Consider the following 27,996-nt stretch of genomic DNA (forward strand, 5'->3'; position numbering starts at 1 on the left):
TTACCTAGGGTATTCCAAAAAAGTCAGACGAAGTGACATATTTCGTGTCCCGTTGTTGTAATTCTTCCTGCCTTACATGCTCTCTTGGACTCATCTCCAGCGTGAATCTATATATTCTGGGTCATTTGTAATATCTTTCGTTTCCTTAACGCAAAATACCACGAGGAGCAAGAATAATCTACATGACATTGTATAAGAGATTGTTTATAGAGGATCTTCAAACTGGCAATTGCTTTTATTTATTACACTGTTCACTATCAAGACTCTTGGCATATTACTGGTGTCCCGTGGCTAGGTTGACAACGCACTCGCCTTGCATACTGAGTGTCCGCGGTTTAATCCCGGCATGGGTGGAAACGTTGGGTGAGTGTGGGTGGCATACTGGGGGACAAAATTGAAGGACTACAATGGAAATAAGAAAGACATTCCTCGACGCACTGACTTTCTTGAGTTATCCTGGGTGGATAACACTCCTCCGGGTATAAAATCCCAACAAATCTTATCTTATCTGAAGGCACCGTTGTGTTGAGTGCCTCTTTACACACTACAGAAAACATATTGACTTATGGAAAGTGAAAGAAATTTATTAATAATTTTTATTTTAGGCTTTGCTTACATAAAATAAAAAAAATACAATTGTCTTGATTTAAAATGAGAAACTTTTGATTTTATTTTTAGGCCACCCCGCCTGGGTGGGATATAGCCGGTTTGTTGAAAAAAGAAGAATTGTCTTGATGACACAAGATGTTAGGGGAACATAAATATTACATTATGTAGACTTAACCTATGCCAATAAAATTAAATAATGTACATGACAAATATTACTGCATTTGCATTGATTTTATAAGCTCGGAGATAATTTTTCAATAGGTTTGTAATATTTCACCTATAATGAAAGTAACATTATCATTTTTCACAGAAATACATTCACATATTGTCCATATATATGAACACGTGGAATGAGAATGTTATCAGTGATAGCAAAAACAGTAGTGAATTGGTTGGCCCCAATCAAGTCAGTCTCAACTTATCAAGCATATTATAATTGAAAAATAAACCTTAGTAGAGAATACATTATCATAAACTAGTCTAGATTAAAGCTAGAACTCAAATTATATATGAAAAAGTTCGAGAATATAGCAATTACTTTGTTTTAGAGATGTATATCACGAGATAACATTACTCCGTGTGTGAGGCTGACTTGATGACGTAGTTTGGCATGGGTTGTTTACCCTGGCTGGGCAAGTTGTGGCACCGGCACTGCTGTCATGGACACTCTCACTTTCTTCAATAATGTCCTCTCTGTTACTGTCATATTCGCTGCTTTCTGGTACAGCTGTAATGATGGGGACTCTCTGCTGCTGCGAGAACGACTTCAAGATGTACTCCAGGCTATGTTGGAGGTGACGTGACTTGACGAGGGTTATCTTATGTTGTCAGTGATGAGGGTTATCTTGTGTTGTCAGTGATGAGGGTTATCTTATGTTGTCAGTGATGAGGGTTATCTTGTGTTGTCAGTGATGAGGGTTATCTTATGTTGTCAGTGATGAGGCTGTATAGCCCTTGTGGCTTAGCGCTTCTTTTTGATTATAATAATAATAATAATAATGTCAGTGATGAGGGTTATCTTGTGTTGTCAGTGATGAGGGTTATCTTGTGTTGTCAGTGATGAGGGTTATCTTGTGTTGTCAGTGATGAGGGTTATCTTATGTTGTCAGTGATGAGGGTTATCTTGTGTTGTCAGTGATGAGGGTTATCTTATGTTGTCAGTGATGAGGGTTATGTTGTCAGTGATCAGGGTTATTTTATGTTGTCAGTGATGAGGGTTATGTTGTCAGTGATGAGAGTTATCTTGTGTTGTCAGTGATGAGGGTTATCTTATGTTGTCAGTGATGAGGGTTATGTTGTCAGTGATGAAGGTTATCTTGTGTTGTCAGTGATGAGGGTTATCTTATGTTGTCAGTGATGAGGGTTATGTTGTCAATGACGAGGGTTATCTTATGTTGTCAGTGATGAGGGTTATGTTGTCAGTGATGATGGTTATGTTATGTTGTCAGTGATGAGGGTTATGTTGTCAGTGATGAGGGTTATTTTGTGTTGTCAATGATGAGGGTTATCTTATGTTGTCAATGATGAGGGTTACGTTGTCAGTGATGAGGGTTATCTTATGTTGTCAGTGATGAGGGTTATGTTGTCAGTGATGAGGGTTATCTTGTGTTGTCAGTGATGAGGGTTATCTTATGTTGTCAGTGATGAGGGTTATGTTGTCAGTGATGAGGGTTATCTTATGTTGTCAGTGATGAGGGTTATGTTGTCAGTGACAAGGGTTATCTTATGTTGTCAGTGATGAGGGTTATGTTGTCAGTGATGAGGGTTATCTTATGTTGTCAGTGATGAGGGTTATGTTGTCAGTGATGAGGGTTATCTTGTGTTGTCAGTGATGAGGGTTATGTTGTCAGTGACGAGGGTTACCTTATGTTGTCAGTGATGAGGGTTATGTTGTCAGTGACGAGGGTTATCTTATGTTGTCAGTGATGAGGGTTATGTTGTCAGTGATGAGGGTTATCTTGTGTTGTCAGTGATGAGGGTTATCTTATCTTGTCAGTGATGAGGGTTATCTTGTGTTGTCAGTGATGAGGGTTATTTTGTGTTGTCAGTGATGAGGGTTACGTTGTCAGTGACGAGGGTTATCTTATGTTGTCAATGATGAGGGTTACGTTGTCAGTGACGAGGGTTATCTTATGTTGTCAGTGATGAGGGTTATGTTGTCAGTGATGAGGGTTATCTTGTGTTGTCAGTGATGAGGGTTATCTTATGTTGTCAGTGATGAGGGTTGTTGTCAGTGATGAGGGTTATCTTATGTTGTCATTGATGAGGGTTATGTTGTCAGTGACGAGGGTTATATTGTGTTGTCAGTGATGAGGGTTATGTTGTCAGTAATGAGGGTTATCTTATGTTGTCAGTGGTAAGGGTTATGTTGTCAGTGACGAGGGTTATCTTATGTTGCCATTGATGAGGGTTGTGTTGTCAGTGACGAGGGTTATCTTATGTTGTCAGTGATGAGGGTTATGTTGTCAGTGACGAGGCTTATCTTATGTTGTCAGTGATGAGGGTTATGTTGTCAGTGATTAGGGTTATGTTGTCAGTGATGAGGTTTATGTTGTCAGTGACGAGGGTTATTATATGTTGTCAGTGATGAGGGTTATGTTGTCAGTGACGAGGGTTATCTTATGTTGTCAGTGATGAGGGTTATGTTGTCAGTGTCGAGGGTTATCTTATGTTGTCAATGATGAGGGTTATCTTAGATTAAGTCAGTAACGAGGGTTATCGTAGGTTAGGTTGTCAATGACGAGGTTATCCTAAGTTAAGTTGTCATTGCGAGGTGTCTTTGTCAGTTGTCATTGTAAATTGTCAGTGTAAGTTGTCAGTGTCAGTTGTCAGCGTCATTGTCAGTTGTCAGTGTCAGTTGTCAGTATTGTTAGTGTCAGTACTAGAGTCTAACTCTCCTTCATTATCAACAGGTGGAGCAGCAACATTCGGTAGGTGAGGTGCGCATTGCTGTTGGCTATGGAGCATGTAAGGATATATTTGTGCAGGGCTCAGATTTGATGGGCGTTATGACTCCTCCACAGCGTACCGCACACTTCAATCGTATAGACTCAATGAAACAGCTCAAAGAAATGTATGCCCTCTTTTATACCGCAGGATCTGCTGCCGAGTGAGTATTGTAATGTATTTTAATTGATTTTGAGATACAATACAGTATATTGATGTTCTCTTATTATTAATGCATCATTTATTGTTTGAGATACAATACAGTGTTCTTTATTATTGTTTTATACAATTGTTCTCTTATTATTAATGCATCATTTATTGTTTTAATACAGTGTTTATTATTGTTTTATTTGTATTATTATTATTATTATTATTATTATTATTATTATTATTATTATTATTATTATTATTATTATTATTATTATTATTATTATATCTACTACAGTATGTAGGTTCTGTATCTTTGCTACAAGACATAAGCTATCTATTTATGCAGTTTACTGGTAGTTACAGGTGGTTGCCCATACGTAAATGCAGTACAAGCTATTTCAGGTTGTCCAAGGTTTGATATCTTAATAAAGAATAAATAAAGTTAAATTTTGATCTTAGCTTTGATTGTGCAAGAATTGCTGCACTGTATTCCTTTAAATATTGCATGTGCTACTTGAAGGCCGGAGTGGTTGTACAAGTACTTCATGGTATTTTTTTCTGTGTACAGCTTCCAGATGTTATCTAGAGAATGTCCCTTCCTGTTGAAATGAATTAACCTGGAATATTTTTTTCATATGTTTATAACACACATGATACTTCTCTGAAAATATGATGCTGTATATTTACATATTAGTTTCTGTTGCAGTTTAAGGAGAAGAACAAGTGATAGGCACACATCATCATCAAGGGGTAGTGTATACCATGCATGACAAAACTTTACCAATAATATAACCTAACTCATGACTTCTTTGCTAAGTAGTGCCATACTTTCACTGCCAGTGTATGGATCATACATACAGTAAATTCAGATGTGTTCTACTTATTTTCTTAGTGTAAATTTTGTTATTAAATTTTGACATGCAGTTTTACTATGGCTTACCTATAACACAGAGTGGTTCAAAGAATTTAAAGTCGTAACATTATAATTTGCTCTGTGGTAGGTGCTGTTTGTATTAGATTGCATTGACATGTAGTTTTTATTGTTTGCAAGCTTCTTTGAAAAGTACAGGTAATAGTGTTTCTGCAATGAGGTTTTATAAAGGATTGGTTGTTTATTTTGCAGTCTTGAAATGCATATATGTATGCATGTACTGTATATACATATATATATACAGTATATTTATTATTATTGCTGTATTTGATTTTTAAACAGATTATAACTGCTAACATTTACCTAATGGAATGGATTGATGCTGTTCACTTCCTAATTAAATTTTCCTTGAACTATCATTGCTATTAAAAGTATTTAGTAAAACAAAAGATAATAAATCTAACGATCACTCTGTAGGTCTCACTGGTATGGTATACTATGCAGCATGTACAACAGTTTTTGTCCCAAATTCTATCTCTTTGATAATCTACCTTTTATTTAAATATTTAAATAATAGCTCATAGTCTTCAATCCTCTTATATTTGCTGGCATGTCTGTCACATCCCATTTTCTTAAGTTGACACTTAAACATATGGAGAAGTTATGGGTAACAATGATTGTAATGGTTACATAATTGATTTCATGATTCATAGCATTTTACTTCAATTTGGCACATATTGAAGTAGAGCATCATTGTCCTTACATAATAGACATCTATTTTGTATGCCATAAATATACATTAGCATTCAGGTTTTTACAACACAAGGAGGTTTTGTATTTTCTCTATATGTCTTAGTGTAAATCAATAATTTTATCAATATTATCACAAAATAAGTATATAATTTATATCATGCTTGTGATTTACCCTAATAATATCATGTTTGAATAATTTCTTATAGTTCCTATTATTATTTAATTTTTAGAATACAATTGTATCACAGAATTTATGTAATATTCTATCTGTAAAATTATCAAAATTAAAAATGTACAGTAGTTAATAATATTTATGTCACTTTGGTCTTCTCATGTATAGTATTGACCATAACTAATCCAGCATCATTAAGACCTGTAGGGTGCTGGATTAGTGATTGCTGGATCAGTGATGGCCCACCTGTACCATTTCCCTCCATAGTATTGCTGAAATTAGTGCCGGATCAGTGACGTTCAGTCATTTAATGTAATTGTCATAACATGGGAGAAGATTAGGTATCATGCATTCAGTTAAAACAGATTAGACTGATTAGTGATGTACACAATTTTTTTTAACACACAGGCTGTTTTCCACGTAGTTTTTTTGCAGTCTGAATAAGAAACTACCATTATTTTCAACAGCCAAATTAATCCTTATAACTGTGAAAAATCTTCACAATTACAAGAATTAATTTGGTTATTGTAAATAATATGACAGTTTTCTATTTAGGTTGTAATTGCAAGTTGTTGCATAAAGAATCCCCTTGAACATTATTTTTGAATGCTTAAATTGTCTGTGCTCATCAAATTCAAAGCCCCTTCTGTGATCACAAGTTTTAAAAAAAAAAAAATTCTTCTGAAACAGTAGACAATCTTTTTGCACAATTTGTGGTATCTTTTGGTCTATTCCAGAGCTTAAACCAGTCCAAGACATACTAGCAAATATGCATTCTGTACTATCTTTTGACCTCAATGAACTGCCCACTCAACTATCAGAACTAGGCTATAAATTGCCTGAAAGTTGGTAACTTGGCAAATTTTATACTATTTTCAATGGAAATAAATGGTATAAAATACCAACACAATGGAAATATAAACACAAATGCAGTATAATGTGATCCTTTATTGACTATGTTTTGCCCACACAGTGGGCTTTTTCAAGTCACAAACAGAACTACCTGGGGTGGAAGGAACGCGAGTATTTATAGTCCGGTTCAGAATGCTGAGGTCAGGTGAAGAATGCTGCATCTGATGATGTATCGAGTGGGGTTATAGAGTCTAAAAACTTATCCAATCTCCTTTTCAAGCTACCCAAGTTTTTAGACTCTATAACCCCACTCGGTACATCATCAGATGCAGCATTCTTCACCTGACCTCAGCATTCTGAACCGGACTATAAATACTCGCGTTCCTTCCACCCCAGGTAGTTCTGTTTGTGACTTGAAAAAGCCCACTGTGTGGGTGAAACGTAGTCAATAAAGGATCACATTATACTGCATTTGTGTTTATATTTCCACTATTTTCAATGAATTCAAATATATAAATAGGCATTCCAGCCACTACAGGAACCTTTCCTCTGTTCACTAATTACATCCCCAGATCTCTCCTATAAAACACACCAAAAAATAGTTTTTGGATATTTCTCAGTTAATAAACCATAACCAAGAATGCTTGGTTATGGTTTATTTGGCTCACAGTAACCGAAGCAGACCTAATGAAAACCCATCAAACAGACTGGGGCAAAGTGTTCCCTATTCTTCTCTAGGAAAATCTTCAAAAGTTGATTGCTTCCTCCATATTAATGGCTATTTCAGGTCCCTTGCAGTCCTAAACCAACCAACACCTTTTCAGTTTCACTAACATGTCTTTTGTTCTATCTACTGGCACCAAGAAGCAGCCAACAAAGTCACAAAAATCGCCCTAAAAATTGCCTCAAATTCCTGTTTTAATATAAATACAGAGTTAGAGGTTAGCTGTTTCCATAATGCACTGCATAGGTCAGGATTTTTTAATGCAGCACACCCCCATTGCACACACTGATTCACTCATTTCAAGGCCAAAATTTGCTTCTCAGAAAATTCAAGGATATTATTATAAATTATGCATACTACTACCTCATAGACGGTATACATTTGTATACTCTTGCTTCACAGGCGATATGTGGGAAATAAAACTCTTTTCAATGAGATTTTGGCAGCAGCTGAAGCCGTACCTGGATCATACTCTGCCCTGGGGGGCAATGCTCCAGTGATGGCTTCAAGATTTGCTTTGGAAGGGGCCAAAGTGCTTCTTGCAGCCAAGCGTAGCTCTTATATAATGAATAAAGTTCATCCTAGTATAATTGGTGAGTTATTTTCATTGTTCATAATTAATAATACTGTAGTGTAAATTTCTTTACTACTTTTAATAACCTGCTACCTATTACATATACATGTATTTGCCACATTGCTCTTGTATACATCCTATCATATGTCTTATAAATCCATTAATGTGACAGAGTAGGTAGTAGGTTGGTAGACAGCAACCGCCCAGGGAGGTACTACCGTCCTGCCAAGTGAGTGTAAAACGGAAGCCTGGAATTTTTACATGATAGTAGGATTGCTGGTGTCTTTTCTCTGTCTCATAAACATGCAAGATTTCAGGTACGTCTTGCTATTTCTACTTACACTTAGGTCACACTACACATACATGTCTTCTTCTTCTCTCAACAAACCGGCTGTATCACACCGAGGCGGGGTGGCCCAAAAGGAAAAATGAAAGTTTCTCCTTTTAAATTTAGTAATATGTCCAGGAGAAGGGGTTACTAGCCTCTTGCTCCTGGCATTTTACTCGCCTCTTACGACACGCATGGCTTACAGAGGAAGAATTCTGTTCCACTTCCCCATGGAGGTAAGAGGAAATAAACAAGAACAAGAACTAGTAAGAAAAATAGAAGAAAATCCAGAGGGGTGTGTATATATATGCTTGTACATGTATGTGTAGTGTGACCTAAGTGTAAGTAGAAGTAGCAAAATGTACCTGAAACCTTGCATATTTATGAGACAGAAAAATGGACACCAGTAATCCTACCATCATGTAAAACAATTACAGGTTTTCGTTTTACACTCACTTGGCAAGATGGTAGTACTTCCCTGGGCGGTTGCTGTCTACCAACCTACTACGTAGGACACATACATGTACAAGCATATATATATACACACCCCTCTGTGTTTTCTTCAATTTTCTTACTAGTTCTTGTTCTTGTTTATTTCCTGTTATTTCCATGGGGAAGTAGAACAGAATTCTTCCTCCGTAAGCCATACTTGTTGTAAGAGGTGACTAAAATGCCGAGAGCAAGGGGCTAGTAACCCCTTCTTCTGTATAAATTACTAAATTTAAAAAGAGAAACTTTTGTCTTTCTTTTTGGACCACTCTACCTTGGTGGGATATGGCTGATTTGTTTAAAGAAGAAGGATTGCTAGTGTCATTTTTCTGTCTCACAAGCATGCAAGATTTCAGGTGCATCTTGCTACTTCTACTTACACTTAGGTCACACTACACATGCACGTACAAGCATGTACACACACACACACACACACACACACACACACACACACACACACACACACACACACACACACACACACACACACACACACACACACACACACACACTCACACTCTCTCTCACACTCTCTCTCTCTCTCTCTCACACACTCTCTCTCTCTCTCTCTCACACTCTCTCTCACACTCTCTCTCTCTCACACTCTCTCTCTCTCACACTCTCTCTCTCTCACACTCTCTCTCTCTCTCTCTCTCTCTCTCTCTCTCTCTCACTCTCTCTCTCTCACACTCTCTCTCTCTCTCTCACACTCTCTCTCTCTCTCTCTCTCTCTCACACTCTCACACTCTCTCTCTCTCTCTCACACTCTCACACTCTCTCTCTCTCTCTCACACTCTCTCTCACTCACTCTCTCTCTCTCTCTCTCTCTCTCTCTCTCTCTCTCTCTCTCTCTCTCTCTGTGTGTGTGTGTGTGTGTGTGTGTGTGTGTGTGTTTTCATCTATTTTCTTACTAGGTCTTGTTCTGGTTTATTTCCTCTTATCTCCATGGGGAAGTGGAATAAAATTTTTCCTCCGTAAGCCATGTGTATCATAAGAAGCGGCTAAAATGCTGGGAGCAAAGGGCTAGTAACCCCTTCTGTATATATTACTAAATTTAAAAGGGTAAACTTTTGTTTTTCCTCTTGGGCCACCCCGCCTCGGTAGGATACAGCCGGTGCGTTGAAAGAAAGAAAGAAAGAAATGTGACAGATTTCCTTATTTTCTTACCAGAATGAGATATCCAGATTTCTGTCATTCCAGAAATTGCTTGGAATTTCTAGAGGAAATCTCTCTGATCCTCAATAATACCCCTAGGGGATAACTTAGGTAAATATTGTAATTTGTTCTTTTTTTACATCAGTTAGAGGTGATGAAACAGAAAGTGATGAAGATATCCACCTCATCATAGAGTACAAGGCCGGGGAAAGCTGGGGCACCTACCAGGCTCCTCGAGCTAACAGGTTTGTTTGTTTAACATACACATGGATGCACTTTTATAACACTAGCCACTTTTTGCGAAGGCAAGGTAAGCCATAGAAGAAAAATATTCACAGTGACTTTGTTTAGTTGTCTGTCAATAAGTGTGTACTAACTATTTCAGAAAGAGAGATGCGAGTATAGTAATGCAAATAATACAACTTTAAGCTTTAGAACTAGAAAAAAATTTTGATTTTCACTGAAAAAGTTAAAAATTTGTATTTGTCTTACAGGTTAATCATACTCAGTGACAATTACAAATTACATTTTTATTGCAGGTTTATCATACATAGTGACGATAACAACCCCGTTTTAAGCACAGTGGAAGATTTTGGTGGGCAACTGGAAGCTTTTAAGCCAAACCTTTTTGTGGTTGGTGGACTACAAATGATGGATAATTTTCCTTTTCCTCCTGGTAGTTATGCCATTTATTGTAGTTTTATTTGTGTATTTTGTATTATCTTAATACTGTACTATACTACTTTGTGTATATGCTACATTTGAAGAATGATGATTACTTGGTATCTACAACCAACTTTGCATGTTAGTTATAGATACTGTACATTCCATTCTGGTCTGGACATTTATCAAGGAACAATTGAGACTTGATATTGATCCAAGACTGCCCTAAACTTTCGGTTTCCACTTATAATTGTGGGTTGTGAAATGTTCCATTCACAATATTATGATTGTATTTAATACCATACATACTCAAGTATATGTCAAGGTTTTAAGATCAAGTTTTTGAGCAAGCAAGTAGGAGGGGTTCAACCTATTCATGACTAATACTTTTGAGAAGTTGAAATCCTTATATATAGATATATATATATATAGATTCCTATTTCTTTTGTACATGAAAGGCAGAATACCTCAGTAAGCATGTTCCACCTTAAATACACAAATAAATTTGATATTATTAAGTACACAAAAAACCCACACATAGAGAGAAGCTTATGACAATGTTTTGGTCCAACTTGGACTGAGTGTGACTGTAAATGGTCTAAGACAGACTGAAACATCTTCTAAAGCTTGTCTCTCTCATGTGCAGGTTATTTATGTATTGTTCCAGTCATGATATTGTGCCTTTTTTGTTCATAATATTAAGTAGTTTCATTTGTGCTGGTCAGACATCAGAGATACTGGTCAGGCTCAAGGGATCCCTTGTCAGGCTCCAGGTAGCCCTAGATGGGCTTGAGGTATACCTGGTCAGACTCCATTGAGACCTGGTCAGACCAGCTAAAGTTCTAATCCTCCCTCATTTGGTTAAGTTGTTTTATGTTAGGTTCACTTAGGTTAAAGTTAGTTATCCTCAATATATGTAATATACTGCAGATAAATAAAAGAATAACAGATTTATGAATGTTGTGAAAAATGGCTTCTTCCTTCTACTTGTATTATAACCTGGGATATCTGTAGTGATTCTTTATTTTGATGTTTATCAAGTGTTCAGGCTAATGATTTTTTTGTTTTTGTTAAAAATGTTGTGAAGTTTTTGGGATTGGCACTATTTTCTTTGTTTTCAGTACTTTTGTACTTGTTTGGGCTAGAATATATTTTGTATTAGAGCCCTTTGAAGCCTTTAAAAGTCCCTCAAAACTAAGATAGTCTTATACATGAGATATGTGAAAAAGAAATAAAAGATTTTTTTGGCAAGAAAGCAAGAGTGGACACATGTACGCTATGAGGTTATACTTGGGTATATGTATAAGATGTGTAATTTACGTATATATATTAGTAGTGACTTTTAGTTTTTTAAATATTTTCATTCTAGGAAATATTAACTATGGTACTGTTTTAATAAATTCAAAGGTTACATGTCATGTAGCAAAGTTCATAAATGAAAGGAGTAAATATATTTAATTTCTCATTAAGTTTTTCAAATTTTTTTTTTTTTTTATTAACACATCGGTTGTTTCCCACCTAGGCAGGGTGGCCCAAAAAAGAAAATCTTCCATCATCATCCACTCCATCCTGTCTTGCCAGAGGCATGCTTACACTATAGTTATAAAACTGCAACATTAACACCCCCTCCTTAAGAGTACTGGCACTGTACTTCCCATCTCCAGGAATCATTGATAACTGAATATTTCCTTGATAGGGAAGCTGTGATTTCGTGTATAGGGCAAGGAGGAATAACATCTTGTAGGAGTGAGGAAGAGCCAGTTGTGAGTGTGGGGGAAGTTCGTGAGGCAGTAGGTAAAATGAAAGGGGGTAAGGCAGCCGGGATTGATGGGATAAAGATAGAAATGTTAAAAGCAGGTGGGGATATAGTTTTGGAGTGGTTGGTGCAATTATTTAATAAATGTATGGAAGAAGGTAAGGTACCTAGGGATTGGCAGAGAGCATGCATAGTTCCTTTGTATAAAGGCAAAGGGGATAAAAGAGAGTGCAAAAATTATAGGGGGATAAGTCTGTTGAGTGTACCTGGTAAAGTGTATGGTAGAGTTATAATTGAAAGAATTAAGAGTAAGACGGAGAATAGGATAGCAGATGAACAAGGAGGCTTTAGGAAAGGTAGGGGGTGTGTGGACCAGGTGTTTACAGTGAAACATATAAGTGAACAGTATTTAGATAAGGCTAAAGAGGTCTTTGTGGCATTTATGGATTTGGAAAAGGCGTATGACAGGGTGGATAGGGGGGCAATGTGGCAGATGTTGCAAGTGTATGGTGTAGGAGGTAGGTTACTGAAAGCAGTGAAGAGTTTTTACGAGGATAGTGAGGCTCAAGTTAGAGTATGTAGGAAAGAGGGAAATTTTTTCCCAGTAAAAGTAGGCCTTAGACAAGGATGTGTGATGTCACCGTGGTTGTTTAATATATTTATAGATGGGGTTGTAAGAGAAGTAAATGCGAGGGTCTTGGCAAGAGGCGTGGAGTTAAAAGATAAAGAATCACACACAAAGTGGGAGTTGTCACAGCTGCTCTTTGCTGATGACACTGTGCTCTTGGGAGATTCTGAAGAGAAGTTGCAGAGATTGGTGGATGAATTTGGTAGGGTGTGCAAAAGAAGAAAATTAAAGGTGAATACAGGAAAGAGTAAGGTTATGAGGATAACAAAAAGATTAGGTGATGAAAGATTGAATATCAGATTGGAGGGAGAGAGTATGGAGGAGGTGAACGTATTCAGATATTTGGGAGTGGACGTGTCAGCAGATGGGTCTATGAAAGATGAGGTGAATCATAGAATTGATGAGGGAAAAAGAGTGAGTGGTGCACTTAGGAGTCTGTGGAGACAAAGAACTTTGTCCTTGGAGGCAAAGAGGGGAATGTATGAGAGTATAGTTTTACCAACGCTCTTATATGGGTGTGAAGCGTGGGTGATGAATGTTGCAGCGAGGAGAAGGCTGGAGGCAGTGGAGATGTCATGTCTGAGGGCAATGTGTGGTGTGAATATAATGCAGAGAATTCGTAGTTTGGAAGTTAGGAGGAGGTGCGGGATTACCAAAACTGTTGTCCAGAGGGCTGAGGAAGGGTTGTTGAGGTGGTTCGGACATGTAGAGAGAATGGAGCGAAACAGAATGACTTCAAGAGTGTATCAGTCTGTAGTGGAAGGAAGGCGGGGTAGGGGTCGGCCTAGGAAGGGTTGGAGGGAGGGGGTAAAGGAGGTTTTGTGTGCGAGGGGCTTGGACTTCCAGCAGGCATGCGTGAGCGTGTTTGATAGGAGTGAATGGAGACAAATGGTTTTTAATACTTGACGTGCTGTTGGAGTGTGAGCAAAGTAACATTTATGAAGGGATTCAGGGAAACCGGCAGGCCGGACTTGAGTCCTGGAGATGGGAAGTACAGTGCCTGCACTCTGAAGGAGGGGTGTTAATGTTGCAGTTTAAAAACTGTAGTGTAAAGCACCCTTCTGGCAAGACAGTGATGGAGTGAATGATGGTGAAAGTTTTTCTTTTTCGGGCCACCCTGCCTTGGTGGGAATCGGCCGGTGTGATAATAATAATAAAAAAATGTATATTATTATTTTACAGTTCACTATATTGTACCTTTTGCAGTTGCTTATTACCCATTTTTTTTTCTTAAAAATTCTCATATATAAATGATGTAATACATACTTGAAACTATATTATTTCTCATCTCTCAGGCGTGCAGGAGGAACGTCTGCAAGCTGTAAGAGACCAAATGACATCACTTTCTACTAGTTCGCGAATCCATTTTGAAATGGCCTCATTTACAGACACAGATCTTCTGACTGGTCTCATCCAGCATGTTATTCCATATGCTGATTCTCTTGGAATGAATGAGCAGGTAAATGTTAATTTTGTTTACCAGTATTATTATATAGTGCCTTTCTATTTAGTAATTAATATTAGTTATCCTTGGAAATACTGTAATAGAAATATTAGAAGTACACCTACCATCTGACTTACGACCTGCTCGACTTACGACCACTCGACTTACGACCGTGTTTTTTATGCCAAATTTCTGGGAAATAAACAGCTATTTGTGTTGTACACAGTGTTTATCCTAAACCTTACAGTATAAAATACAATACTAACAACATAAAAAGTAAAGTAAAACATGAAATACCAAAATAAAACAATAAAATAGTCATTACAAAAATGTTTTGTTGATATTCAGTAGTAAAGTTCGACTTACGACCATTTCGACTTATGACCGGTTTCTCGGAACCGAACTCGGTCGTAAGTCAGATGGTAGGTGTATTTCTTTTGGCTTTCGTGAATTTTGAGGGAAAAGTCTTGTGCATTTGATTTTTTTTTTTTTTTTTTTTTCAACAAGTCGGCCGTCTCCCACCGAGGCAGGGTGACCCAAAAAAGAAAGAAAATCCCCAAAAAGAAAATACTTTCATCATCATTCAACACTTTCACCACACTCGCACATTATCACTGTTTTTGCAGAGGTGCTCAGAATACAACAGTCTAGAAGCATACACATATAAAGATACACAACATATCCCTCCAAACTGCCAATATCCCAAACCCCTCCTTTAAAGTGCAGGCATTGTACTTCCCATTTCCAGGACTCAAGTCCGACTATATGAAAATAACCGGTTTCCCTGAATCCCTTCACTAAATATTACCCTGCTCACACTCCAACAGATCGTCAGGTCCCAAGTACCATTCGTCTCCACTCACTCCTATCTAACACGCTCACGCACGCTTGCTGGAAGTCCAAGCCCCTTACCCACAAAACCTCCTTTACCCCCTCTCTCCAACCCTTTCGAGGACGACCCCTACCCCGCCTTCCTTCCCCTATAGATTTATATGCTTTCCATGTCATTCTACTTTGATCCATTCTCTCTAAATGACCAAACCACCTCAACAACCCCTCTTCTGCCCTCTGACTAATACTTTTATTAACTCCACACCTTCTCCTAATTTCCACACTCCGAATTTTCTGCATAATATTTACACCACACATTGCCCTTAAACAGGACATCTCCACTGCCTCCAACCGTCTCCTCGCTGCTGCATTTACCACCCAAGCTTCACACCCATATAAGAGTGTTGGTACTACTATACTTTCATACATTCCCTTCTTTGCCTCCATAGATAACGTTTTTTGACTCCACATATACCTCAACGCACCACTCACCTTTTTTCCCTCATCAATTCTATGATTAACCTCATCCTTCATAAATCCATCCGCCGACACGTCAACTCCCAAGTATCTGAAAACATTCACTTCTTCCATACTCCTCCTCCCCAATTTGATATCCAATTTTTCTTTATCTAAATCATTTGACACCCTCATCACCTTACTCTTTTCTATGTTCACTTTCAACTTTCTACCTTTACACACATTCCCAAACTCATCCACTAATCTTTGCAATTTTTCTTTAGAATCTCCCATAAGCACAGTATCATCAGCAAAAAGTAACTGTGTCAATTCCCATTTTGAATTTGATACCCCATAATTTAATCCCACCCCTCTCCCAAACACCCTAGCATTTACTTCCTTTACAACCCCATCTATAAATATATTAAACAACCATGGTGACATTACACATCCCTGTCTAAGACCTACTTTTACCGGGAAGTAGTCTCCCTCTCTTCTACACACCCTAACCTGAGCCTCACTATCCTCATAAAAACTCTTTACAGCATTTAATAACTTACCACCTATTCCATGTACTTGCAACATCTGCCACATTGCTCCTCTATCCACTCTATCATATGCCTTTTCTAAATCCATAAATGCAATAAAAACTTCCCTATCTTTATCTAAATACTGTTCACATATATGCTTCATTGTAAACACCTGATCTACACATCCCCTACCCACTCTAAAACCTCCTTGCTCATCCGCAATCCTACATTCTGTCTTACCTCTAATTCTTTCAATTATAACCCTACCGTACACTTTTCCTGGTATACTCAGTAAGCTTATTCCTCTATAATTTTTACAGTCTCTTTTGTCCCCTTTCCCTTTATATAAAGGGACTATACATGCTCTCTGCCAATCCCTAGGTACCTTCCCCTCTTTCATACATTTATTAAACAAAAGTACCAACCACTCCAACACTATATCCCCCCCTGCTTTTAACATTTCTGTCATGATCCCATCAGTTCCAGCTGCTTTACCCCCTTTCATTTTACGTAATGCCTCACGTACCTCACCCACACTTACATTCTGCTCTTCTCCACTCCTAAAAGATGGTATACCTCCCTGACCAGTGCATGAAATTACTGCCTCTGTTTCTTCCTTAACATTTAAAAGTTCCTCAAAATATTCTCGCCATCTACCCAATACCTCCATCTCCCCATCTACTAACTCCCCTACTCTGTTTTTAACTGACAAATCCATATTTTCCCTAGGCTTTCTTAACTTGTTTAGCTCACTCCAAAAATTTTTCTTATTTTCTTATTTTCATGTGCATTTGATGTCCCCTTTAAATTCCCAGCCTGAGGCCACCCTGATAGAATCTTTTTTTTTTTTTTTTCAACAAACCAGCCGTATCCCACCAAGGCAGGGTGGCCCAAAAAGAAAAACAAAGTTTCTCTTTTTAAATTTAGTAATTTATACGGGAGAAGGGGTTACTAGCCCCTTGCTCCCGGCATTTTAGTCGCCTCTTACAACACGCATGGCTTACGGAGGAAGAATTCTGTTCCACTTCCCCATGTCTTCAAAATGGTGCATAACATTGAATTTCATGGCTAAGATCTTCCTTTTTGCCTTTGTACCACTCCAGTCCTTGTCTCTCAGATAGGATTTAAAAAACTAGGCAGAAAAGAGCAAGATTGATTTATGTGACCAGCTCATGAATAATATTAATATTTCTTAACTAAGGGTTATTCAGTGTCTTCCAGATGCCAAGCACAGGACTCATATCTGAGCCCCTGGGTGAATTGGTGGAGGTAATGTTACCATATGGTAAATTGAAGTAGAGGAGGGCCCCATTTGTAAGGCTCTTAGGTTCTTAACCCATGTGATGAGTGAAAATTGCTGGAGGGTGGAAGAGAAAGTTTTTTCAGCACTGAATGTGTCTAAAATACCTGATAATGTGTTTACACTATCATATATTAAAGGCTCCATACAGCTAGGCATAGAAAACATAAAAAAAAGTAAAATAAATGCACAGTACATACAATACCTACCTTAAAATACGGCACCAGTCGTGCTTCCCTTATGCAACTGTTGTTCAAAAACGGAAAAAACAGTAAAAGCACCGAACATAATGAACAGTGACTCGGTTAAAAGCCAACGAAAAGTTGGAACACCAACAAGAGAGTGGCGAATAAGTGGGGTCCTCCTATACTGTATTGTCCTACAATGAATGATTTGAGCCCTAATGTATTGTCTATAGTAATTCTAATCTTTGCTTATCAATCTCTCCTCTCTTGTTATATATTTCTATGACTATGATGTTTGAAAGAACATCTACAGGAAATTAAGTAAAAGGATTTTTAACATAATTTGTTTATGGAAATCTCAGTAACTTTATTTATGGTGTTTTACATTTTTACTTTTGTAATAATTCCAGGAATTGCCAAACCTCTACAATATGATGAAATATGGAAATGTGAGCTTAGTGTCGGACTTCAATCCTCGAGTAGCTGTGGTGCTTGACCAGATGCGTGAAATTTTCCAGTAAGAGTTCCTGTTTTGTACATGGCACTAAAGCTATAGCAAGCAGATATTTCCATCTCATATTTTAATTTGACTTACTTGTAGACACTTTTGAACCTTATTCAACTTTTATTCTAAGAGTCTTAAAGTTGGATGAGTTACTCAGAAAGTGAACATCCACTATATATATTCTAAAAGGTGTAAAAAAAATGCTTATCATGTATATGGTATTGGGTATTGAGCTAGTGTCAGGGACCATATTCTATAATGCATTAATGGGTATTGAGATAGTACCATACATACTGGTGATTACTAGGTAACATTGCATGCATCCTGGAGCTGTCACTGATGAACCACATTGCACATTGTTAAAGTTTTTAATGGTTAGGATTTACAGTAAATCCTCTTAAAAGTGACACTACATAAATTGATTTTGTGGGAAGGGAGGTGCCTGAAATGTGGAAGGGTCGGTATGTTGCAGTCGGCTGATAATCTGAGTGTGATGTCAATACTTCAGGAAAAACAGTGTTTGAATGAAAGATGGTGAATGCATTTTCTTTTTTGGGTCACACTGCCTTGGCTGGAGATGGCCATTGAGTTTGAAACAAAAATTCTTAAGTGTAGTGTAAAATCTGTTTCCTTCTTTGACTGGTTTCTTGTTGGGAACCAGCCAGTGTGGCAAGAAAAATAAATTATACATTCCAACTAAGAAGTCACAGAAAAAATATTATACAAATACCGTAATATGAATGTGAAGCTTTAAAATAAAATATACAATATTAAATGGTTTCCAGATTTTTTTTTCTTATTTTTGAAGGGATAAAAATGGCTTAAGATGAGTGTAGGAATTCATTATATCCTGCCTAAGAAGTGAAATAGGCAATATGATTGTCCTCTTTTCTATAAATTCAGGGTAGGGATCATCCTAGGAAAGGTTGGAGGGAGGGGGTAAAGGAGGTTTTGTGTGTGAGGTGCTTAGACTTCCAGCAAGTGTGCGTAAGTATATTAGATAGGAGCGAGTGGAGGTAAATGATTTTTATGACAACATGCTGTTGGAGTGTAAGTAACGTAACATTTATGAAGGGATTCAGAGAAACAGGTTAGCCAAACTTGAGTCCTGGAGGTACAGTGCCTGCACTCTGAAGGAGGGGTAGGGACATTTGCAGTTTTGAACTGTTGTATCAATATCCCTCTGGCAAAATAGTGATGGAGTGAGTGATGATGAAAATGTTTCTCCTTTTTGGGTCACCCTGTCTCAGTAGGAGACAGTCAGTTTATTTAAAAAAAAAATAATCAAAGTGAATAATTGCAGGCAATTAAGAGCAGCACCAGAGGAGGGAGGACGGCGTCGGTTGACAAGGTTGCACCTGCACACATTAGCCTACCAAGTTATCATGGTGTGGAAGGACTCAGCCTGGACCAACACACTTGCTGCTGCTACTAAAGCTGCTCTCACAGCTAATCGACATGTTTGTGGTAAACCTGAGGTAAAGAAAATTATTTCCTGTCTATGATCAAATAACATTCTATATAGCACATATTTTTGGTAGATGAGATTGAAAAGTGCATCCAAAATTGAATAGTGCACAATAGTAAGGCTTTATGTATTTTCATTCGTATTTACAAAAAATTGCACCATATAGAGGAGTCTTTTTGATAAAATGGTCTTTTAGATAAAATATAGTCTTTTACATAAAATATGGTAAATATATAACTGTGATTACTGACACCTTCAAGGAAAAGTACGTGTGGGAGTGAGTTATATTGGCTATAAAAAAAAATTAGCAGTGTAAAGTAATAAAAAAATACTTTACAATAATTACTGTATGGGAATTTTTTAAATTAAAATTTCAAAGTACAAGAGCAGTATATAAATCATCTTTATTGGTATTACAGATAAATCTGGACAATGCTCGTATGCTGATGGATGAAGGTTTCACTTTATCAAAAGCTAATGGTGCTGGCAGAGTCATATTTAACACTCAACAGCCTGTGTCATGCTGGATTGAAGATGATGGGAAAGTTGAGGTATGTTTTAGTGACGGTATTATTATTATAATCAAAAAGAAGCGCTAAGCCACAAGGGCTATACAGCTTAGTGGCAGTAGAAGGTTGTATGTAGGTAGTAGGTTGGGAGACAGCAACCGCCCAGGGAGGTACTACTGTCCTGCCAAGTGAGTGTAAAACGAAAGCCTGTAATTGTTTTACATGATGGTAGGATTGCTGGTGTCTTTTGTCTGTCTCATAAATATGCAAGATTACAGGTACGTCTTGCTACTTCTACTTACACTTAGGTCACACTACACATACGTGTACAAGCATATATATACACACTCCTCTGGGTTTTCTTCTATTTTCTTTATAATTCTTGTTCTTGTTTATTTCCTCTCATTTCCATGGGGAAGTGGAACAGAATTTTTCCTCCATAAGCCATGCGTGCTGTAAGAGGCGACTAAAATGCCAGGAGCAAAGTGCTAGTAACCCCTTCTCCTGTATATATTACTAAATGTAAAAGGAGAAACTTTGGTTTTTCCTTTTGGGCCACCCCGCCTCGGTGGGATACAGCCGGTGTGTTGAAAGAAAGAAAGATTATTATTATAATCAAAAAGAAGCGCTAAGCCACAAGGGCTATACAGCTTAGTGGCAGTAGAAGGTTGTATGTAGGTAGTAGGTTGGGAGACAGCAACCGCCCAGGGAGGTACTACCGTCCTGCCAAGTGAGTGTAAAACGAAAGCCTGTAATTGTTTTACATGATGGTAGGATTGCTGGTGTCTTTTGTCTGTCTCATAAATATGCAAGATTACAGGTACATCTTGCTACTTCTACTTACACTTAGGTCACACTACACATACGTGTACAAGCATATATATACACACCCCTCTGGGTTTTCTTCTATTTTCTTTCTAATTCTTGTTCTTGTTTGTTTCCTCTTATCTCCATGGGGAAGTGGAACAGAATTCTTCCTCTATAAGCCATGTGTGTCGTAAGAGGCGACTAAAATGCCAGGAGCAAGGGGCTAGTAACCCCTTCTCCTGTATATATTACTAAATGTAAAAGGAGAAACTTTCGTTTTTCCTTTTGGGCCACCCCGCCTCGGTGGGATATGGCCAGTGTGTTGAAAGAAAGAAAGAAAAGGAGAAACTTGAGTTTTTTCTTTTGGGCCACCCCACCTCAGTGGGATACAGCTGGTACGTTGAAAGAAGAAGAAGAAGGTTGTATGAAAGATGAGGTGCCATTCCCAATACCATTCATCCTCTCTTCCCTATATAGTGAAACATTAGTTACTTCATCTTTATTTTCTTTTTTCAGTCGTCCTACTTCTACTTACACTTAGGTCACTCTACACATGTGTACATATATACACACCCATCTGAGTTGTCTTTTATTTCCTTAGTAGCTCTTGTTCTACTTTACTTTCTCTCATCTCCATGGGGAAATGGAAAAGAATCCTTCCTCCATAAGCCATGAGTGTTGCAAGATACGACTAAAATGCTGGGAGCAAGGGGCTAGTAACCCCTTCTTCTGCATAAATTACTACATGTACAGTGGACCCCCGCCTTATGATATTAATCCATTCCTGAGAGCTCATCGTAAGCCGAAATTATCGTTAGCCGAATTAATTTTCACCATAAGAAATAATGGAAATCAAATTAATCCGTTCCTGACACCCCAAAGTATGAAAAAATTTTTTTTTACCACATTAAATATTAATTTTAATACTCACAAACTGAAGAAGACATGCACAATTACTACTCTACTAAGAATAGAGTACATGACACTTACCTTTATTGAAGATCTGGTGATGATTGATGGGATGGGAGGAGGGGAGAGTGTGGAAGTTATTGTTTAGAAGGGGAATCCCCTTCCATTAGGACTTTAGGTAGCAAGTCTTTTTCTGGGGTTACTTCCCTTCTTAACAGAATTCTTCCTTCATAAGCCAAGCGTGTCGTAAGAGGCGACTAAAATGCCGGGAGCAAGGGGCTAGTAACCCCTTCTCCTGTATATACACCTTACCATCCGACTTACGACCTGCTCGACTTACGACCACTCGACTTACGACCGGGTTTTTTATGCCAAATTTCTGGGGAATAAACAACTATTTGTGTTGTACACAGTGTTTATCCTAAACCTTACAGTATAAAATACAGTACTAACAACATAAAAAGTAAAGAAAAACATGAAATACCAAAATAAAACAATAAAATAAAGTCTTTACAAAAATGTTTTGTTGATATTCAGTAGTAAAGTTCGACTTACGACCATTTCGACTTACGACCGGTTTCTCGGAACCGAACTCGGTCGTAAGTCAGATGGTAGGTGTATTACTAAATGTAAAAGGAGAAACTTTTCGTTTTTCCTTTTGGGCCACCCCGCCTTGGTGGGATACGGCCGGTGTGTTGAAAGAAAGAAGACTTTCCTTCTTTTAATGCCACTAGGACCAGCTTTAGAGTCATTGGACCTCTGTTGCACAAGAAATCTGTCCATAGAGCTCTGTACCTCCCATTCCTTTAAGACTTTCCTAAAATGGGCCATAACATTGTCATTGAACAGGTTGCCAACACGGCTTGCAGTAGCTGTGTCAGGGTGATTTTCATCCGTAAAGGTTTGCAGTTCAACCCACTTTCCACGCATTTCCTCACTCTCTTTTTTCAATTCCATACTAATTCTCGCCCTTTTTACCACAGGGATAGCACTAGAAGCTTTCTTGGGGTCCATGGTGACTTATTTTGCAGTTACAAAGACTAAAAACACTGGGATAATATATAATGTACCGAATGTATGCGTAGATGCGACCGCACTGGCTGGCTTGTAAACACTGGCGCTGAGGCCACACGTAGGACGCGTCCTGGATGAATCATGTAAGGCGAGTTTTTTTATCGTGATGCAAGGCAAAATTTTTGCTTTCAAATGCTTCATATGGCAGATTTAACGTAACCCAATGCGTTCGTAAGGCGGGGGTCCACTGTAAAAAGAAAAACTTTTGGTTCTCATTTTGGGTCACCTTGCCTTTGTGGGAGAGAGCTGGTGTGTTGAAATTTTCTTTATAGTGATCAGAATCAAGTTCAGTTGCTTTTTAAATGTAATTTTACACTAAGATTTGCTTGACCGTGACTTCCTCCACAGGTGTGCATTGCTCCCGTTCTGGTGTGTACATCAGTTCGTCACACAGCCGGTGGAGGTGACAATATATCTGCTGCTGGGTTAGTTCTTCAGGTATAAAATATTTTAATCATTATGGTGTGGAACAAGATATAGGAATTATAAATTCTCAGTTTAAAGGTATTTACCAGTATGTAAAATATTTTAAAAGATTAAAAATAAGTGGTTATAAAATATTTTATATATATTCTTTCTTTCAACACACCGGCCGTATCCCACCGAGGCGGGGTGGCCCAAAAGGAAAAACGAAAGTTTCTCCTTTTACATTTAGTAATATATACAGGAGAAGAGGTTACTAGCCCCTTGCTCCCGGCATTTTAGTTGCCTCTTACAACACGCATGGCTTACGGAGGAAGAATTCTGTTCCACTTCCCCATGGAGATAAGAGGAAATAAACAAGAATAAGAACTAGAAAGAAAATAGAAGAAAACCCAGAGGGGTGTGTATATATGTGCTTGTACATGTATGTGTAGTGTGACCTAAGTGTAAGTAGAAGTAGCAAGACGTACCTGAAATCTTGCATGTTCATGAGACAGAAAAAAGGACACCAGCAATCCTACCATCATGTAAAACAATTACAGGCTTTCGTTTTACAGTCACTTGGCAGGACGGTAGTACCTCCCTGGGCGGTTGCTGTCTACCAACCTACTACCATAATTTTATATATATATCATGTCATAATTTTATTTGGTTCAATTTATACTGCCAGTTTAATAACAACATATTTGTGACAGTTATACAGTACATATAAGTTACATCATACACAAAGCAATTAACCCTATCACAGTTGTGACTCCAAAATTAGGTGTAGACAGTGTCACGATTTAAAAAAAATTCTTTCAAAAAAAAAAAGACCACAGTTTTGCAATTGTAATAGATTAAAAAAAAGAAATTCCCATCTGTAATTGCCAAGATATGAAGGCGTGAAGTTGAAGGTCATTGACCCACTAACAGCAAGACTGGCCATTGCTACACGCTCCGTATTATTTTATTTATTTTCTACTTTTTTTTTTGGGGGGGGAGGGTCTAAATTTTTTACATTTTCCAGTAACTGTTGTGACCTAGGAGACCCAAATCATGTTCAATGTATGCATGGTTACCCCTCTGTATACAGTGCAATACCCACACTTGTATTTACAAACCATTTATACACAGCAACTTAAATACAATACACGTCCAAATGCCTCACGTTACTTACTGTCTCCAAAACACGGCACCATACACAGCGGTGTTTTGCATTCTTTACACATAAAGCATGTATTCCTGTGCTTTGCTGGGTGCCTCATTATGTGCACACAGTCATAACATCTCTTCTGAGTTCATTTCTTGTCTGTAGCAGGAATTATCAATAGAAAGTGATCAAACTTCATACAGGGATATTTGGTGATCAGTGTGGTGGCAAATGTGTTGTGTGGGTGCTATGACCTGGTTTTTTTTTTTTTTTTTTTTTTTTTAAACAAGTCGGCCGTCTCCCACCGAGGCAGGGTGACCTGGTATTTCTGTATTATTTGACTGATGACATACAAATAGAAGTTGGCATATGATGGTCTGTTGCTGGTCTTGATCTGGTACATACTGCATGCATTCAGCATTGGCATGTTCACAATATGCAAGAAAAGTTTCATGTGCCAGCAACTCTTGTGGACACAATCAACAAACCCAATCTGCATATGATGTTTATCCACTAAATCCATATTGATGGTGTACTCCATGACAGCAGCTGGTCTCACAGTGGGTTCATTGATCTGTCAGATCACCTTTCCAGTGTCTTTTATTTCATGCTGCTGGGTCAGTGTTAACACTGGCATTGCATTTGCCATACCACCAAATTGCCATGATGTCATTGGCATGAAATACCTGCAACTCACTCGCATCAATGCCTGTGTGAGCCTGGTCATATGTTCATGTGTTCATCCACTGTGCCACACATCTATCGTGTTCACATCCAGGAAACACTGAGTAAATGGCTTGTGTTCCGATTATCCATGCATAATGTATGCCTCTTATCAAGATATGGTTCCACCATTTTTCTCATCATATCACCTGAGATTTCCAATAACTTTCTGGTATCTTTTAATGTTTTGTTCCCCATGTGCATAATGAGATCCAATACTCGGCCAGTTTCACAATCATGCAACACTTAACAGTGTGATACCAGTGTTTCCTCTTGCTTGGTATATACTGCCTGAAGGACAGTCTACCTTTGAACAGGTTCTTAAAAGGATAAAAATACTCACTGAACTTCCGTTTGTGATACATTACAAAACCCCTACTCTTGTAAAACATGTAACTTCTGTTGGGCCTAGTCTTGTTTGAGAAGTGTAGCATGTAGCAGCAGGATAGATCTGTTGATGGGCATGAGGTCACTGAACATTTGGGTACATACAAGGTGGTCAGTCGATTAGTATGCTACAACATTGTGCTTCTACATATGTGACATAAACATTATTGTGTCAGAAAATAAAAAGATAAATCTTAGGCACATTTTGTCTTTCTGTACAGCTGTGATCATGGTGAAACCAGTATGTTTGCCACTGTACACTGGAAGTATCTTGTTTATTTTCCTCAAACTAAAGTGCAATGAATTGAAATTCAGTGGCGTTGTTCTCTGGGTATATTTAGACTGGATTGCACTGTGTATGCCATCAAACTGATGGGGATTGGGCACAAAATGTGTATCCTCCTGCCAATCTCAGATGTGGTCTGGTGGTAGTTGCTGGATATTTGCAGCTGGTTGTGAGTGTGGTGGTTGTGTAGGGGTGGTGGACATGGCCTAGGTTCCTAGGGGTATAGTGTATGGGGTATGGTTCCCAGCTGGGGCTGGCCCTGAAGCCACTCACCTCCCTCTCCCACCAGCTGCTGCATACCATGCTGGTATTACCCATGCCAGTTGGTGCACCATCATCCTCACTATCACTGTGTAGCCAATATTGGGTCCTATGATGCACTACATCCCCTTGGGATAGCAATGGACACTGCCAGACCACATGTGGCACTGTATACATTGACACTTCACAGGTGATTAATTTTCATCGCTACAGACTAGTCATTGATTATTAGGAAATCAAAGTCCACATCACTATTGTCATTACTATTCCCATCTGTATCCAAACCATAGGAGAATATGAGTTTTCACTTACAACATAGTGGATATGAAAAAAAAAATGAATGAACTAACCCCAGACATGGATAGCTGTGGGTCATCGAGGTTTTTTGGCATTATTTCCGACATCTTGACCATCAGTTTCAGTCACTAACTGTTCAAAACGAAAGAACTCATCCCCAGTTGGAACTGTCACTCGGGAATAATACATGCTGAATTTGTTTTACTAGGACTCTCCTGCCAAATTTAGGCTGCTAGAATTTATACGTGGGGTCTTTGTACATGATGTTGGCATAAGGAATATTGAACTACAGATGAGACAGTGAAGGGGTAAATAATACATTAACAAATTTAGAGGTTGATTTTTTTTTTTTCTATTTTGTGAAATTTTATTTTTTATAACTAATTCATGTTTTATCCATATTTGTTTATGAATTCTTTTAATTTGAGTTTGGAGCCTGAAAGTAATAATTATACCTAATTTGAATTTTACAATAGAAAAACGCCTGCATTTACTTTCTAGCAGGATTAACCCTTAAACTCGAGCATTTGCAGAACCTGGCCACTTGTATGTGACATTTTTTTCTACAAAAATTTTTCTCTTAGTATAAAAGTGTTATAAGTATAAAATACTAAGGTAGTAGGTTGGTAGACAGCAACCGCCCAGGGAGGTACTACCGTCCTGCCAAGTGAGTGTAAAACGAAAGCCTGTAATTGTTTTACATGATGGTAGGATTGCTGGTGTCTTTTGTCTGTCTAATAGACATGCAAGATTTCAGGTATGTCTTGCTACTTCTAGCATATATATACACACCCCTCTGGGTTTTCTACTGTTTTCTTTCTAGTTCTTGTTTATTTCCTCTTATCTCCATGGGGAAGTGGAACAGAATTCTTCCTCCGTAAGCCATGCGTGTCGTAAGAGGCGAGTGAAATGCCAGGAGCAAGGGGCTAGTAACCCCTTCTCCTGTATATATTACTAAATTTGAAAGGAGAAACTTTCCTTTTTCCTTTTGGGCCACCCCACCTCGGTGGGATACGGCCAGTGTATTGAAAGAAGTATAAAATACTGTAAGAGTGATTAATAGTAAAATTACCATTGATCAGGTGCTGGCCTATTCATGAGGCCTGGTAACACAGTGCTGACATCTTGCTTAACACTTAAATATTTAATGTACACCAAACTCTCAATTTCTACATGTTTTGTTTTTTAATATTTAATTCTGTGCACCGTTTAAGTCAAGACCAGTTATTTTATCATTTAATAAAAAATTAAAGTGTGTTTGCCACATTACTCACCACTGTAATGCTTTTTTTTTAAATGTTTAGGGCTTACAAAAAATACTAAATGTTATAATTAAGTCAGTGAGTATAATTAAGAGTTGTAAAACCCAGTGCCATAGGAGTAAGGATACATAGTAACTGTCACAGCCATGTACCTAGACCAAGTCAGTGATAGAATAAGTGGTGGTGAATGTTTATTCTTTATTTGGGTCATCTTACCTCTGTGGGAGATTGCTAGTGTGTTTAAAAATATATATACTTACTTTATTTATTTATTTATTTCATAATATTATACAGGTAGAATAACATAAATATTGTAAGGGTGAACAGAGATCATCTTCAGTAGATGGTGGAAGTCAGAGTGTAGTGATGGCAGCCAGACACTGGATACATCAGGGTGCCAGGGAGTGTAGTGATGGTAGCCAGACACTGGATACATCAGGGTGCCAGGGAGTGTAGTGATGGTAGCCAGACACTGGATACATCAGGGTGCCAGGGAGTGTAGTGATGGTAGCCAGACACTGGATACATCAGGGTGCC

General features: G+C 38.1%; 1 protein-coding gene across 1 annotated transcript; it reads left to right on the forward strand.

The window, feature by feature from the left end:
- The first annotated feature begins 1,183 nt into the window (after window positions 1–1,183).
- LOC128694756 (ADP-dependent glucokinase) lies at window positions 1,184–23,274 on the forward strand. Its single transcript, XM_070095672.1, has 10 exons — window positions 1,184–1,403; window positions 3,522–3,718; window positions 7,480–7,670; window positions 9,769–9,868; window positions 10,163–10,299; window positions 13,966–14,129; window positions 17,827–17,933; window positions 19,225–19,399; window positions 19,809–19,940; window positions 23,037–23,274. The coding sequence occupies exons 1-10, from the start codon at window positions 1,269–1,271 to the stop codon at window positions 23,130–23,132; spliced, it is 1,434 nt and encodes a 477-aa protein (XP_069951773.1). The 5' UTR covers window positions 1,184–1,268; the 3' UTR covers window positions 23,133–23,274.
- The last annotated feature ends 4,722 nt before the right edge of the window (window positions 23,275–27,996 follow it).

The sequence above is a fragment of the Cherax quadricarinatus genome, chromosome 51 (assembly GCF_038502225.1).
Source record: "Cherax quadricarinatus isolate ZL_2023a chromosome 51, ASM3850222v1, whole genome shotgun sequence".
NCBI lineage: Eukaryota > Metazoa > Arthropoda > Malacostraca > Decapoda > Parastacidae > Cherax > Cherax quadricarinatus.

Coding starts and splice junctions, on each gene's coding strand:
- LOC128694756 (XM_070095672.1), top strand. CDS start 1,269: ATGGACACTCTCACTTTCTTCAATAATGTCCTCTCTGTTACTGTCATA. Junction 17,934..19,224: donor CAGATGCGTGAAATTTTCCA/GTAAGAGTTCCT, acceptor GAATAATTGCAG/GCAATTAAGAGCAGCACCAG. Junction 19,941..23,036: donor AAGATGATGGGAAAGTTGAG/GTATGTTTTAGT, acceptor CTTCCTCCACAG/GTGTGCATTGCTCCCGTTCT.